The sequence below is a fragment of the Lytechinus variegatus genome, chromosome 11 (assembly GCF_018143015.1).
Source record: "Lytechinus variegatus isolate NC3 chromosome 11, Lvar_3.0, whole genome shotgun sequence".
NCBI classification, from domain to species: domain Eukaryota; kingdom Metazoa; phylum Echinodermata; class Echinoidea; order Temnopleuroida; family Toxopneustidae; genus Lytechinus; species Lytechinus variegatus.
The window spans coordinates 15,597,099-15,611,239 of record NC_054750.1 but is presented as its reverse complement, the minus strand read 5'-3'; the positions used below and the strand labels follow the sequence as shown (position 1 = coordinate 15,611,239).

The 14,141-nt window shown below is 36.0% G+C and overlaps 1 protein-coding gene across 2 annotated transcripts in view; it reads left to right on the top strand.

Annotated features, from left to right (window-relative positions):
* Window positions 1-14,141, top strand: part of LOC121424445 (proteasome adapter and scaffold protein ECM29-like) — a 59,681-nt gene that overhangs the window by 4,091 nt on the left and 41,449 nt on the right. For both annotated transcript variants that reach the window (XM_041620134.1, XM_041620133.1), the window contains exons 2-8: window positions 7,483-7,613; window positions 8,183-8,299; window positions 9,099-9,217; window positions 9,821-9,976; window positions 11,619-11,793; window positions 12,177-12,274; window positions 13,712-13,753. In XM_041620134.1, coding sequence (XP_041476068.1) covers window positions 7,483-7,613; window positions 8,183-8,299; window positions 9,099-9,217; window positions 9,821-9,976; window positions 11,619-11,793; window positions 12,177-12,274; window positions 13,712-13,753 — 838 coding nt within the window. The remainder of the gene's footprint in view (window positions 1-7,482; window positions 7,614-8,182; window positions 8,300-9,098; window positions 9,218-9,820; window positions 9,977-11,618; window positions 11,794-12,176; window positions 12,275-13,711; window positions 13,754-14,141) is intronic.

Genomic DNA, 14,141 nt, shown 5'->3' with positions numbered 1-14,141 from the left:
AGGTAAAGGATCTATGGTTGAAATATCTATGTCTTTATGTAGTATAAAATATATACAAATGTGATAAAAGAACTATCTATTGCATTTATAACCAGTGTTTGCACCTATTACTTTGTATGTCACCTGAAGAGGTACAAGCCATTAAAATTTAGAGGTATGCCTTCACCTTCTTTATTGTGTTCATAAAATAAATCATATTGCCTAACAGAAATTTCAATTGCAGGACTTTCAGCAACTGATCAAGGAGATTCTACTCCATTCCAGGGGTGGTGGCCAGGGAGGAAGGAGCCATGGACAAGATAAATGGAATTGGCCATTACTTAAACTACATCTATACCTCTGGTTCCACCAGAGGAGAGAACTGAGGAATTCAAGGATGGACAGCTTAGGAGGTGTACTTCCCAAAAGCAATTGCTCAAGATATCTCTGCCCATGCTTGGTATCCTCAGTAGAGGCTCGACTGTCCTCTGACATAGTTACAAAGCTTACATTATCTACACCTAAGTTATTCTCTGTAACATCACTTACACATGTGGTATTTACAATTACATCATCTACACATGTGGTATTTACAGTTACATCATCTACACTTAAGGTATCTACATGTTTTACTGCTAAACGTTCTGGACAGTTTCTCTTAAAATGTCCAGATTTGTTACATGCAAAACAAACATCACGACAAGACACCTTGGAGTCAGTGTCTTCTGTCGAAGGAGAATGTGTATGCCTATTCAGCTCTGGGACAGCAGTTACCGATCCCTGGACTGAGGACTGGAAGGACTTCATCTGTGCCCCTAGAGCAGATTGAATATTATCAACCTTCTTCTCCAGATTGGGCACTCTGTCCTCCAGACTGTCCTGACAGGAGGACTGCTGAGTATTAGAGGCATGCCCGGAAATGCCCATACGGTTATTTCTGAGATCCTCCTCGACAGTATCGTAAGACCTTTGTCTTGAATATTTTGGCCGATGCTGAAACCACCGAACTAAGTCAATGGCATGATCAAGATTTTGAGGACGTAATTGGATAGCGCATTTCCCCGCTTCTTGATCTAATGAACCCTGACAAAACTTGTGCACTATTTGCCTCTCAACAATCTCCTCAGGCAATCCGTCAAAGACGCGTGAAGCGTAGGATAGGACACGATTGGCCCATTCCCCCTTTGTTTCGGTTGTTGCCTGCTGCGCAAAATCGAATTGCAATTGTGCGACAGGAAATTCTTTAGAAGCAAACCTTTGCTCAAGCTTCTTGACAATGTCTGTATAGGGAACGTTTATTTTGGAAGAAACAATAATTGATGCAAAATATTTGATTGCGCTTCCCTCAAGACAAAAGCAAAGTTCATTGAGCTGTTGGGCTTGATCCCAACCGCGATCTTCCGAATACAGCTTGAAATTACGTATGAAAGTGTGCCAACACCCTCTACCATCGAAGGTCACGGACTTGGGCAACGAGGACACTCGCGCACCAGGAGTATACCCACGAGAATAAGATCTCAGGGCATCGCAACCTCGATCTAAGAGCGGAAGCCTTGAATCCAAAGCAGATGAATGCCGAGATGATTTCAGTTCTTTTGACAATAATTTCATTTGAACAGCCATACAGTGCATCATCATTGCCATATAACTATCATCAGCTTTTGAATGATCATTAGAAGTATGAGAGGAAGATTGTGGATATGAATCATGTTTATTTGTATTCTGAACCCTGCTGTTTGATCTGGGTTCACACTGAGTATAAGGTGAATGCAGATGCAAATTATCAGCCTGAGGCTGTCTACCAGTATTGGGTTCAGTATATCTATATTGGCATTTATCAGCACATTCATATACAAGATCTGTTAAATCAAGATCAGATGAATAATGTATCCTTGAACAATCAAACTTCTCATAAACAAATTCATCTACAAAATTTCTTGGATAACCAAGCTTGTACAGATTATCTGCCAGTGAATATTCATATACGTATCCCCTACTAGTATTACGACTGTCTATAATGTCTTCAACTAATCTTTGTTTTACTCTGGCGATGTCACTTTGCATCATTATGAATTCCAAATAAACTCAGAAAAGTATTATCGATGATCACCCTGGTGATTCAAAGGCATATTCTTAAACATAATTTAAATGATACTTTCATAAATTCAAGTTCAATGATCTACAGGTGTAACTTAACAGAATATAGCTTGCAGATCAGTGAAAGAACTTAACTAGGTTTATCAATCTTGTGTCACTGAATACACTTAATGCCAAGGAAAGAGTAAAGTATGGTAATACTTGTACTGCAAGAACAATAATAATATAAGTATGTACACACTCCTGTAGCAATGGATGTATTCAGTGAAAGTATATTTACAAGTTACAGTGCAGCTTCAAGTTTCAGAAACTACACTTGTAGAATAGAATATCAAACTTCTACTTCTCTGAGTAATCGCAGAAGTGACAATAAGTTTTACTTACTCTACAACTATTAAAAGAGCCTAACAAGGATTCAACTTATCGAAGCCTTAACGATTACAAGAGTAGCATTCAATGACAATTGTCTATTTCTGATGAATGCAATATATAAATGTCAAAACACACATTTATCCTACATCCGATTTTCTTTATTTTTCTTTTTCTTTTTTTTTTTTTAGAATGTGGATAAGTTACCAAATAAAAAAAAATGAAAGTGAATGGCAACAAGCCTAAAAATGGCTCTACTATTTAGAGATAAACTTGCGCAAAATGACAGCAGTGAATTTTGTGTTTCACTGAAGGATTGAATCCTTGAGCCTGAATAAAAATTTGCAAAATTTTCAGCGCAAGAATGATGCTCCAAAAATACAACAGAGCAAACCGTATGAAAAAAAGGAATTTTCTTTTCAAAGAATATTGATATCAAACATTGATTCTGATATCAAAGATCGATAGTATCTGTACCTTTCACTTAAAATCAGAGTAAAGAGTTGGTTTAATTAAAATAAGTATCTTCAAGGGCTTATCAAAATTTAATTCAGTACTTCTTGTACCTTCAGTTGAGTTCTAATTAAATTTACAAGAATTCTTCCAACGAAAAATTTCTGATCCAACACTGCTTGTTAAAATTAATCAACAAAAAAAACCTACATTTCAAACACAGAAAGACAATCCAGGATAACCTCCAAGAAAAATTTCCTACAAAGAACTAAGGGCCTGAAATTAAATTCCAAGTCCTCGCTCAAACAAGTGTACACCGAGTCAAAAGGCAAAGCAAAACAATTGCACTTGTTGGCTCCAGGTATACACTGTCAGGAAATTACAAACACCTGAGAGATTAACAAGATTATCTGCGATGGAAAAATCCCTAAACTATATGAAGATACTAGATTTATTTGGGATCAATTAAATTCTCACGATGGATTTTACTGATATATGAGCTTAAAAAATCAGAAAAGACAGAAGCGTCAAAAAATCTGAAATATATTTTAGGCAAGAAAACCAATTCACAGCTCTAACTCAGCTGATAAGCTCAACTTCAAGAGGTTAAATGAATTTAAATAAATTCTTTTAATTTCCAGCAAGAGTCAAATTGATCTCAAAGACAAAAATGCAAAGTGCTACTGCACAGACACGCAGGTACCGGTATACGGCTAACGTGAAAGTCGTTCGCTGGTGACTACTAGTCGACACCAGACAAAGTTGGGGTGATAAAGTTAAAGATAGATCTAAAAACATGAAATATCAATATGGGAATATAGAATTTAGCTACACTGCGTAAATATTGTGTCAAGAGACAATTGGCGGCTAAATCCAGCAAATTGTCAGTAAAAACTGACGAAAAATAAACTCGCTCAAAATTTGCCTTCACGGTGACGATTACCGGCTCGTGAACGTTATCCCTGCCTGGAGTTACGGGCCAAAGATAGAGGTGCGTTGCGCTGGGGTTGGTTGAAAACCGCGCGACGTTAGACCTAAAATTAACTAATAAAGAATGATCTAATTACAAAATCAACCTCTACGAGTTCCTACTTAGAACTAATCTTCAAAATAAATCAACGGTCAATCACTATAATAGTATAAAATCAGAGTTTAGCAAATTCTAACTCTGATCGGCTGTGACTGTGTTCACGACTCTATCTCGATCAAGTGAACAATGTAGCAGTCACGTGATTGGCTCGGCAGGGATCGATATGACTCGAGCCAAGCGAGGCGATCGAGGGTAGATTTTTGGTCAAAAACAATCTCGAAAGATATTTCAATGATATTTGTTAATTAAGACAAATCTTTATTATCATCTAACTTTTGACCTGCTGATTTCTTGATCTCCAAGCAATATGGAAATCAAAATCAGCACATAGATCTATAAATAGCGATGATTCAATTTAGCTAGAATCAAATGACATATAAACATGCAACATGAAGAACATAGAGAATAATATATCTAAATTATCAAGAAATTAATAGCCTACCGGTTTCTCTGCATAACTACACAATTTCAAAAAATTATGGAGCCTACACACAACCAGCCCAAACTACTAATTATTCGATATGGAAGATAAAATTATTCAGACTTCTCTTTCCCAGTCCCAACGGGTCTGACACTGGTAATAATGACAGAAGTCTATTCACATAAATATTTCAGACTTCTCTTTTTTCCAGTCCCAACGGGTCTGACACTGGAATTATTTATAGAAGTCTATATATTCACACACAATTCTACCGAGTGGGTGAACAGTTAGCAACAATGAATGACAATTGTAATTAGTACAAGAAACAATCACAATATCGGATGTGATGAATGAAATGCTTTAAAGAAAATTCACAAGATGTGTATTAATTAAAACAGTAATCAAGAGTATATTTTCAAGTTACAGGTAAGATCCGAAGCTCAGAACCCACCTATTTTTCTAGTAACAGGTAAGCTCTGAAGTTCAGAAAAACCCACCTATAACCACCGACACAAATGTAATTTCGAGTTGGGCAAAAGTTTGAAGTAAATTCAGATTATTACCAAACTCAGCAACCAGGAGTATTAAAACTTCTAACACTCTTTCCGCCACTCAATGTGCACAGAACTGGTTGTAAAAACACTTGCTGAATGTCGATAGAAAATATATACTGGAAAATATATAAAAATATATGAACAGCAACTCTACGCCCTCAAAATATTGGTACACTGCCTGATAAACAAGACTATGAAATTGTAGGAAACTTATACCATCTGGATTAATTACTGAGGATCGAGGGAAAATTTTCCTAGATATGGCAAATATTTATCAAAATCCACTCGTAACAAACAAGAAATGATAAAACTAAAACAAGATGTGTGCGAGATGCATGCGAATCCACGCAATCCCGGCACACAAATTAAAAATTCTCGAAAACTTCTCACTCACTCTCCGTTCGTTATTCACTTCAAAATCCCTCACAAATCAATCTCGTGAGCAGATATGAAATACGAACGTGTATGAACTGATGAAAATAAAAATGACAGGCGCACAGGACGACCCGAAAGCACGCATACGCCAATGAAGTAAAACTTGATAGTGAATGAGTGAGGGATGGATTACTGTGATGGCACGAGACAGACAGATACGAATGACCGAGTGGTTGGTTAATGACAGGTACTACACTGACAAGGATTATTACTCACGAATCACGAATGGGTTACTTCGACGGTACAAGACAGTGACAACAACTAATACTCACCTGACACTTGCACTGACGATGCCACACGGTAGATAACAGACAACAGGAACAGATATTCTAGACTTCTAATTAATACAGGTTGACCACGGCGCCGAGTGGGGAGCTTCTGGGATGTCCTCACTCGATGGCGTCTCGGGGTCTTCTCTCTATTATGTCTCCACGGTGTCTGCTCTCGATCTACTCTGGAACTCTTCTCAGCATGCACCAGCTTGTGTACGTGCTGTGCAACGCACACACGTACGTAGCAGGCGTAGGAGCATATAAAGGCTCCTCCAATCAGGAGTGCTCCTCGCCTACACACAGCACACACACGGACTTAATACATACATTGTACATAGCAGGCGTAGGAGCATATAAAGGCTTCTCCAATCAGGAGTGCTCCTCGCCTACACACTGCACACACGGACTTAATACATACATGAGCATAGATCAATACATAGACTTATACTTATACACATATTAATACATATAGGGTACTGCATGTACATGGCCCAATTACTACACTACTGTCGTAGCCAGGAGGCTTCTAGAGAGTAAAAATCATTTACGTAGGCTTACTCTCAATGAAGCCAGGTCTTCCTTCTCATTCACCTACACGAAGGATGCCAAAACCTAGCCATTCGGCTTCTAGAGAGTAAAAATCTACTAACGTAACTTATATACAAAGCCAGGTCTTCCTTCTCATTGACCCACACGACAGAAGCCAAAACCTGAAACTTTCACCTTGAGATTTCTACTTTCCTTCTAAAAGATCTATCCCTAAATCATGTACATGGGACAAAACTTCATTTCCGACATTTCTACGCTCTCATTGTTATTTTAAACAAGAATTCATTAAAAAAGTGTGAAAAATATTGTGAAAAGACGGAAGAGACTTGCTCGATGTTTACACCGCCATCTTGTTTCCTATTGTTCTTCGCCAACATTACAGACGCGTGCGTCGCGTAAGCAATATTTTTTTAATCCAAGTTGGCAGTCAAACTGCCAACTTGGATTAAAAAAATATTTGCATCTGCCGATAGATATCAGGAATCTCAAAATATTTTTTTTATCGATAAATATCATATAAATTGTTTTATGATATTTATTTATCAACCGAAACAAATATTTTACGAATCGTGATTTTTATTGACAAATGCAAGTATTTTTAAAATCTAAGTTGCAGCTCTGCACGCGTGTTACCGCGTGTGTATCTAGGTATCATAACAAAAGAAATCAAAATGGCCGCATAAACAGACGGGGGTAAGTGAACGCTCTTACTCTTAACTTCTTTCAATTTTACGACTATTTATTTAATGAAAAGTAAGAAAAATGTAATTAAATGGGGGTAAACATAAAACTTGCCCATGTACATAACTTTGGGCGAAAAACTAAAACTAAAATTGGTGATTTAGGTTTAGGTTCAACACGGGTAATCCTGTCCGACACGGAAAGGCATGTACGGTGAATCCAGGCGTTAGTGGGGAGTGAGTACGTACAGTATATAACTTTCACTCCCCACAACGCCCCAGGCTACCCCTGACGAGTCACAACCCATGCAAAGGACGTACCCCTACCCCCCCCCCCCCCCCCCCCCCCCCCCCCCCCCCCCGATGAGCTTGAAGACTTTTTTTTGCTTGTCCAATTTTTTGGCGGACGAATTTGTCCCCCCTGTGGAAAATCCTAGGTACGCCACTGGTCAACGCAATATTATTACCTATGCAGTAGTGTGCGTCCTCTTTGCACGAGGCTGGATACATATGTCGTTTGGCTGGATACAAGCTCACACTCAGAGAATTTGTTGTTCATTCTCATTACTGTTTTATATTATAGAACTACTCGATAGAGTATTCCTACGGATTGGGTCCGCTGAGAGTGATGAACAGCTGGAGAATGTTGTCTGCCGCTTTCTTCCCCCTGTGCTTCTTAAGCTCTCCAGCAGCCAAGAAGGAGTCAGGAAGAAGGTAAAACAGCACTGTAACCAAAAAAACAAATTGTTGTGTTTAGGACAGGCAAGAGGAGTGAAAGAGGAAGAAGAAGAAGACAAGAGCAAAGAAGTCTAAGAAAGAGGAGGAGATGGAGGGGGAGGCTACTTGAAAATAAATGCTTCATATGGCATGCATCTCACATCTCATAATAGGGGGAGGGCTACAGTATAAGAAAAGAAAAGCTTTATACGGCATGTATCTCAATCTAATAATTAGGTATCAATTTGCAGTTTTGTATAATGGAGTTATTCATAGAGCAGTTTATTTATTTTCCATCATTGCTTTCATGGTATTACATGTACAGCTCAGTCAGACATTGTGTATTAAAAAAAGATACAATTACTTACCTGATCACCATTTTCATATTTGTTTTGTTTCTTTGTTGAATATATTACAAAAGCCGATACTTCCCTGTATTTCAATTCATGCATTTTTAATGACTTGTTTTATATTTTGCACTTAATTTAGATTTTTTTTTAATGTATTGTAAAGTGCATTATCATGATTTGTGAATATGTTTAATTTTTTTAATATTTTGAATGCAGGTCTTGGAATTGCTGGTTCATGTAAATAAACGGTTAAAAAGTAGGCCACAGGTTCAAATCCCTGTTGAATCTTTGCTGTTGCAATACCAGGACCCATCTAGTATTACATTTGTAACTGTAAGTATGCAAATGAGTTCATTCTGCAATTTGTCCATGTACTTGAATCGATGCCCTGTCATTAATACCGATTGGCCATAATGACTCATGGCAGTTACATGTGTTATATGGACATTGAAGATTGGATCTATTTCAAAGCATAACATGCTTTGAGTGTACCTGTCTTTGAAATAGACTGGAAATTTTATTATTTATAATTATGAAAGTATAATTTAACATTTTCTAGTAAACCTTTATTCAACCCAGTGTGGCGAGCATAAACATGGATGATAACTTTTTAGTGTAATAGCAAGAGCATGGTTAACTTTTCACTGATTTAAAAACAAAATGTAAATCTTGAAGTAATGTTTATATTTAGAGAGTATACATTTAAAACCTATAATACAATGTGAATCTTTGATATATATATATACATACATGTAGGACAATAAGTGATACAAGTTTTGAGTTTACACTTAACACAATCTGATCTGTTTTTCTGATCTGGTGTTAGGATTGAAATTGAAAGGCAAGAAAGAAGTGATGACAAGAGAGTATTTTTTTGTGATGGAAGGTGAAATTCTCAGAATGACTTTAAAGCAGATGAGATGTGACAGCTAGGAGTAGAAGGGTATATGAATTGTGACATATCTGCAGTGATTAGTAGATGATATGAGGACTCTTAACGTTTCATGCAGCTTGACTATTCATCATTGTTCGACACAGTTACAAATCAATCTGCTTCAATTATATGTTTGCATATAGTTTTTTAATATGTTGTAGATGTTTTAGTGGTATTTATTGTGTGTTTTGTTTGCAGAACTTCACCATCTTGTACTTAAAAATGGGTTTCCCGAGGCTTGAGATTTCAAAACAGGCAGAGCTAGCTCATTCTCTCATCAAGTGTTTAGAAGGGAAACCCCCTTTACAACAAGACAGGTTTGTACTAATTGTTTCTTGTATCTTCCAAAAATGTCTTTACTTCCAGTTTCCATTGAGTGTTCAAGCAAAGGTTGGCACTTTGAAATACACAGTTGTAACAGCATTATGACTTTAAAAATTACTTGTTTTTTTTTTCATTCACGAATTTATGATTTTTTAGGTGTACAAGGAAAATATCTAGAAAAAAATAATTTCATGTTTTGCTTTTCAAACTTTCCAGTATTTCTTTTATAGCTGATGGCAATTCATAAACATTTTTAGTAAACATGGAATTGAATTGTTGACAAAAGTATTTTTCAATCCATTGGTTCTAAAAGAATTTATGCCACTTTTTGGAATGATATTTTGTCCCTCATAACGATAATTTTCTCCTTCATTTGTCCCTGATATTGATAATTTTCTACTCTTATCCCTCATCATCATAATTTTCTCCATTTGTCCCTGTGATGATAATTTTTTCATTCTTTTTGTCACTCATTATCATAATTCCCTTCATCGTTTATCCCTGAGAATGATAATTGACACCATGTTATGTCTCTCGTAATGATAATTTTCTCCATCTCCCTCATATTGATCATCTTCTCCATTCTTGTCTTGCAGTATCCTTCAGATGTTGGTACCTACGCTCCCGCATCTCAAGCTTCCTGATGATCCTACCAAGAGAAGAGCCATCTTTGGTCTGAGTGAGAAAGTCGAAACCATTCACCTACTAACAACATTTCTCATGGATTATCTACTCCTACCTTACACTTTCAGGTGATTTGTTTTTTATTGTTTGATATGAAGTATTATTGATTGTGATTTGTGATACTAGTACTGGTGGGAAAATTTTAATTTTAGTTAATGGAAACATCCTTTCTTTGATTGCTGTGTTGAAATTCAAAGGCTTGTTTAATATGATATGTCAAGTCCACCCTGAGGGCTAGTCCATTGGAAACCTTAGCAGCTGACATTGAATTGGTAAAGATCATCTAGATTATCTACTCCTACCTTACACTTTCAGGTGATTTTTTTTTTAATTCTTGATTTGAAGTATTATTGATTGTGATTTGTGATAATAGTACTGGTAGGAAATTTAGATTTTAGTTACAGGAAACATCCCTTCATCGATTTCTGTTTTCAAATTGAGAGGCTTTTTTTTATATGTCAAGTCCACACAATAAGCTAGTCTTATCTGAAAAACTAGCAGCTGACATTGAATTGGTAAAGATTGTCAAGTACAGAAATTTGAAGATATGAATCTGATGCAAATAAAGTTTTGCATTATGTTGTCAGTATTTGATAAACCTAACATGGACAGTTTGTATATCAGTGAGCCCATGATGTCATAAGCTCACTTTTCTTCATGCCGTTTTTCTTATGGCATCAGAAATATTTCATTCTTTTCACAGATATGTATAATAGACCTACCTGTTGCATCATTCAGAGCTGCCAAGTAGTACGATTTTTCCGTATTTCATACGGAAATCAATTTAAAATACGGCAGTTCGTTTTTTCATGATAAAATACGGAAAAAAACAAATTAGAGAAGAAAAGGTATTCCGTGTGTTGCTGCCCTCTACGTTCAATGAGTTATGCTTTCATCAAGGCTTTCCGATTAGAATTTTCGATATCCTGGCGAATCATTGCGGGTGACAAGTTCCGAGCGCACGCACGTAGTTTGCAAGCATAAAGCAGCGTCTCAAATCGCGATATTTTGCGACTGGTAAATACGTCTGTAAGGATGATGACATCATCCAAGATGGCAACTTACGTTGACCGACGGAAGGATCGAAGATGATGATGTTTCGATCATAATTTGAAACGAATTAGACGTAACTGCGGTCTAAGGTACGATATTTCTGAATTTCATACATTTTTCCGTAAATATGGATGCAATTTCTTTTTCATAATGTGATATTTTATGTGCAAAAAACGATCGGAAAAAAAACAGGTTTCCGTCGAATGTTAGATCTAACGTTACTGCTAATACGTTGTCTGTACGTACAGGCCTCCAAATTCTTCAGTCTATGTATTGGTGAGTGAGCCAACGCAGTTCAGCGGAACAACCAAATGGTAAATCTAGACTGAAACTTTCGGTCTCGTGTGCAACGGTGTGGGGCGCAAAATAATGTAAGAAGTGATCGAACTTTGCCATTATACATGCATGTTTATCTCATGGTAAAAATACAGATTTTTGGGTCAAAATACTGATTTTGGGGGATAAGAATACTGAAAATGCAAAATACAACTTGGCAGCTCTGATCATTGTGCACACTCTTTAAGAAGTCAGAGCATGTTATAAATACTTGGAATGTGTTAATGTAAATCTATTTGTAGCAATACATTGAATTAGTCACCATTTTTATTAGCTCCTAATGTATCATTGTGACATAATCTTTGTATTTGCCCTTACCAGTGAAGAGAGACCCAACACAGCACCAGCTAGTGGTCAAGCCAGTGCGGCCACACCCAACCGACCAAGCTCCGCCTCCCAGCAGCCGACCTACCAGACCCCGCCTGGTCTAAGCCCCAATGCCCTCAAGAGGTTGATAGGGGAACATGGGTTGCCTGATGCTAATACCATTGAGGAGGTGAAATATAAGTTCTAAATGTTGCTTTGTCTATATTTTGCTTTGAATCTTTCTGACCAGTATAAGTTATAACTCTTTATACCATTTTTAGCACCAAAATGAGATTTTGTAAACTCTGAAAAAGTTAATATGTGCTTTTAAGTATGTTGACTACTTCCTAACAGTTTCTTTTTCAGAATATTACAGGAACTCAGAGAAAATGTGAAGATTTCAGCACATTAATTGTATATCTTTGTCAAATTTTTTTTTTCAATTAGCTCTTCTTTTCCTAGCGCAGTAGACCTTGTGCATTCTTTGCAACTTTAGCTTTGGTCACAAATGTTAACTATTTAACATTTCAGAAGCTACACATTATCTCTTCATTTTACTCTCCTTTGATATAGTGCAAAGTTGGCATCGTTCGTTTTCTAAGTGCTGATGTGTTGAGTGAAACAGATGTTGTTTGCCATCTCATAGTAGCAAGTTCTGACACCAGATATAGGTGAGTTCCCCATGGGTTGAGCTTACTTTATAAATCTGTATGGCAGCTTTTAATTCAATGGAAAAAGGAAATTAATTCTGTCTGATGATTTTTTTTTTTTTTTATGATCTTCTATGAGCAAAGTCATTAGTTTACTTTGGTTCTAATTCATGTTTGCAGACAAGTTTTCATTCAAACATAACATTTTACATTAATAACAATTCATAAGCAATTTATCTTAAAACAATCATTCAAATACCACAAATGAAAAATCACAATCTTTGCCACTCATGCATTAATTTAGCAATATAAAAAAAATACATTATTGTTAAGTACATATGTCTGGATATCACACACCCAACACACAGTAAACATAATCCAACTACATCTAATAAAAACAAGTAGATTCATTTTTCTACTTGAAATAAATGTATTTTTTCAATAAAATATAAACTTGTTACTTCTTTCAGCAGAAAAAAGGAACATTAGAAACAACCAAACAATGGGCATTGTACTTAACTTATTTCACTCAGTCAAAATATACATAACAAGATTACTTGTATCCGAATCCTCTCCGCTGAATTCATCTTCTTGCACTATAAAATGAATAACTAGACTTTCTATCTAGAAGAATTTCATCTTCAAATAAAACTTGATATTTGTGTACCCTTCAAAAGAGCAAACGTTGCCCATTTTATATAGGTTATTTGTTTTGAATAAGATATTTTGATAAACAAATGGACTTTGAACCTGAAAAAAATTACTCAATACAACTTTATATCATTAGAAAATTCATTCTACTTTCTCACAATTCCATTCTTGATTCATATGGCACTTTTTAGATAGAGAAAAGAATCTGAAGTTCTGATTGGCTCGATAACGTTACGTTTCTTAACAGTCACGAGTAATTTTAAGGAGATTAACATATGGTAGTGTAACCTTGAAAATAGTTAATATAGAAACCGTTGAAATTCAGGTGTAGTCTCTTTTAAGAATACACAATTCTTGTTTTTAAGTTACCTAATATACTACCCATAAAATCATATGAAAATGAATGTCTGTATCATGTCTTACAGCAGTAGTGTCACATCACATTTATGTATAAGAGATGATAAAAATCAGGAAATCACTCTTGCAATTATTTTGTCTGAAGTGTCATTAGTTGGGGATTACATGTAAGTTGAAATCACTATTCTAATGAGCCCCTCGATTTGGAAAAAGTAATGGCAGTGTTTTGCAGGCTCCTAATAATAAGTCATACTTAATTAGTTGTAACTGATTAGAAATTTTGTGTAATGAGTTGGTTTACATTTGCTATACTTTGTGGAACTGTTCTTTAGTTCACCTCTGGTTGATCTTTATGCACCGATGATTTACCAATAAATAAGACAGATTATATGATATAAAATTGAAACTGAAACTTGCTTATGGATGTTCCTCGTGTCCTATTATTACCAGTGTGGCAACAGCAGCTGATGTCTTTCTAAAGAAAATTCATAGGTGAGTTATATAAACAAATTCCAATAATTTTGTTCATTTATTAATTATTATTTTTTTTGCTTTTCTATTCATTTGTTTGGTTGTTCGTTCATTTATTTGTTTTATTGTCTCGCTTGCATTGCAGAGCAAGGCTGTAGGCGCCGCTTTTCCGACGGTGGCGGCGTAACATAGAAATCAAAGATATACAAACATTTATATGAAAGATATGTTATGAAGCTAAAACTAGAAAATACTTTTAACATGTGCATCAAATGAAATTTCAATAATTACGAACTCTGCCAGTTATAGCGCAGTGGAATTGAATCAAAAGCTCAAGAAAAAAGAGCAATTGTGCACTACCATATGGGTATTGCAAGAACATTTTTGCAATTGATTTTAATTTTCAATG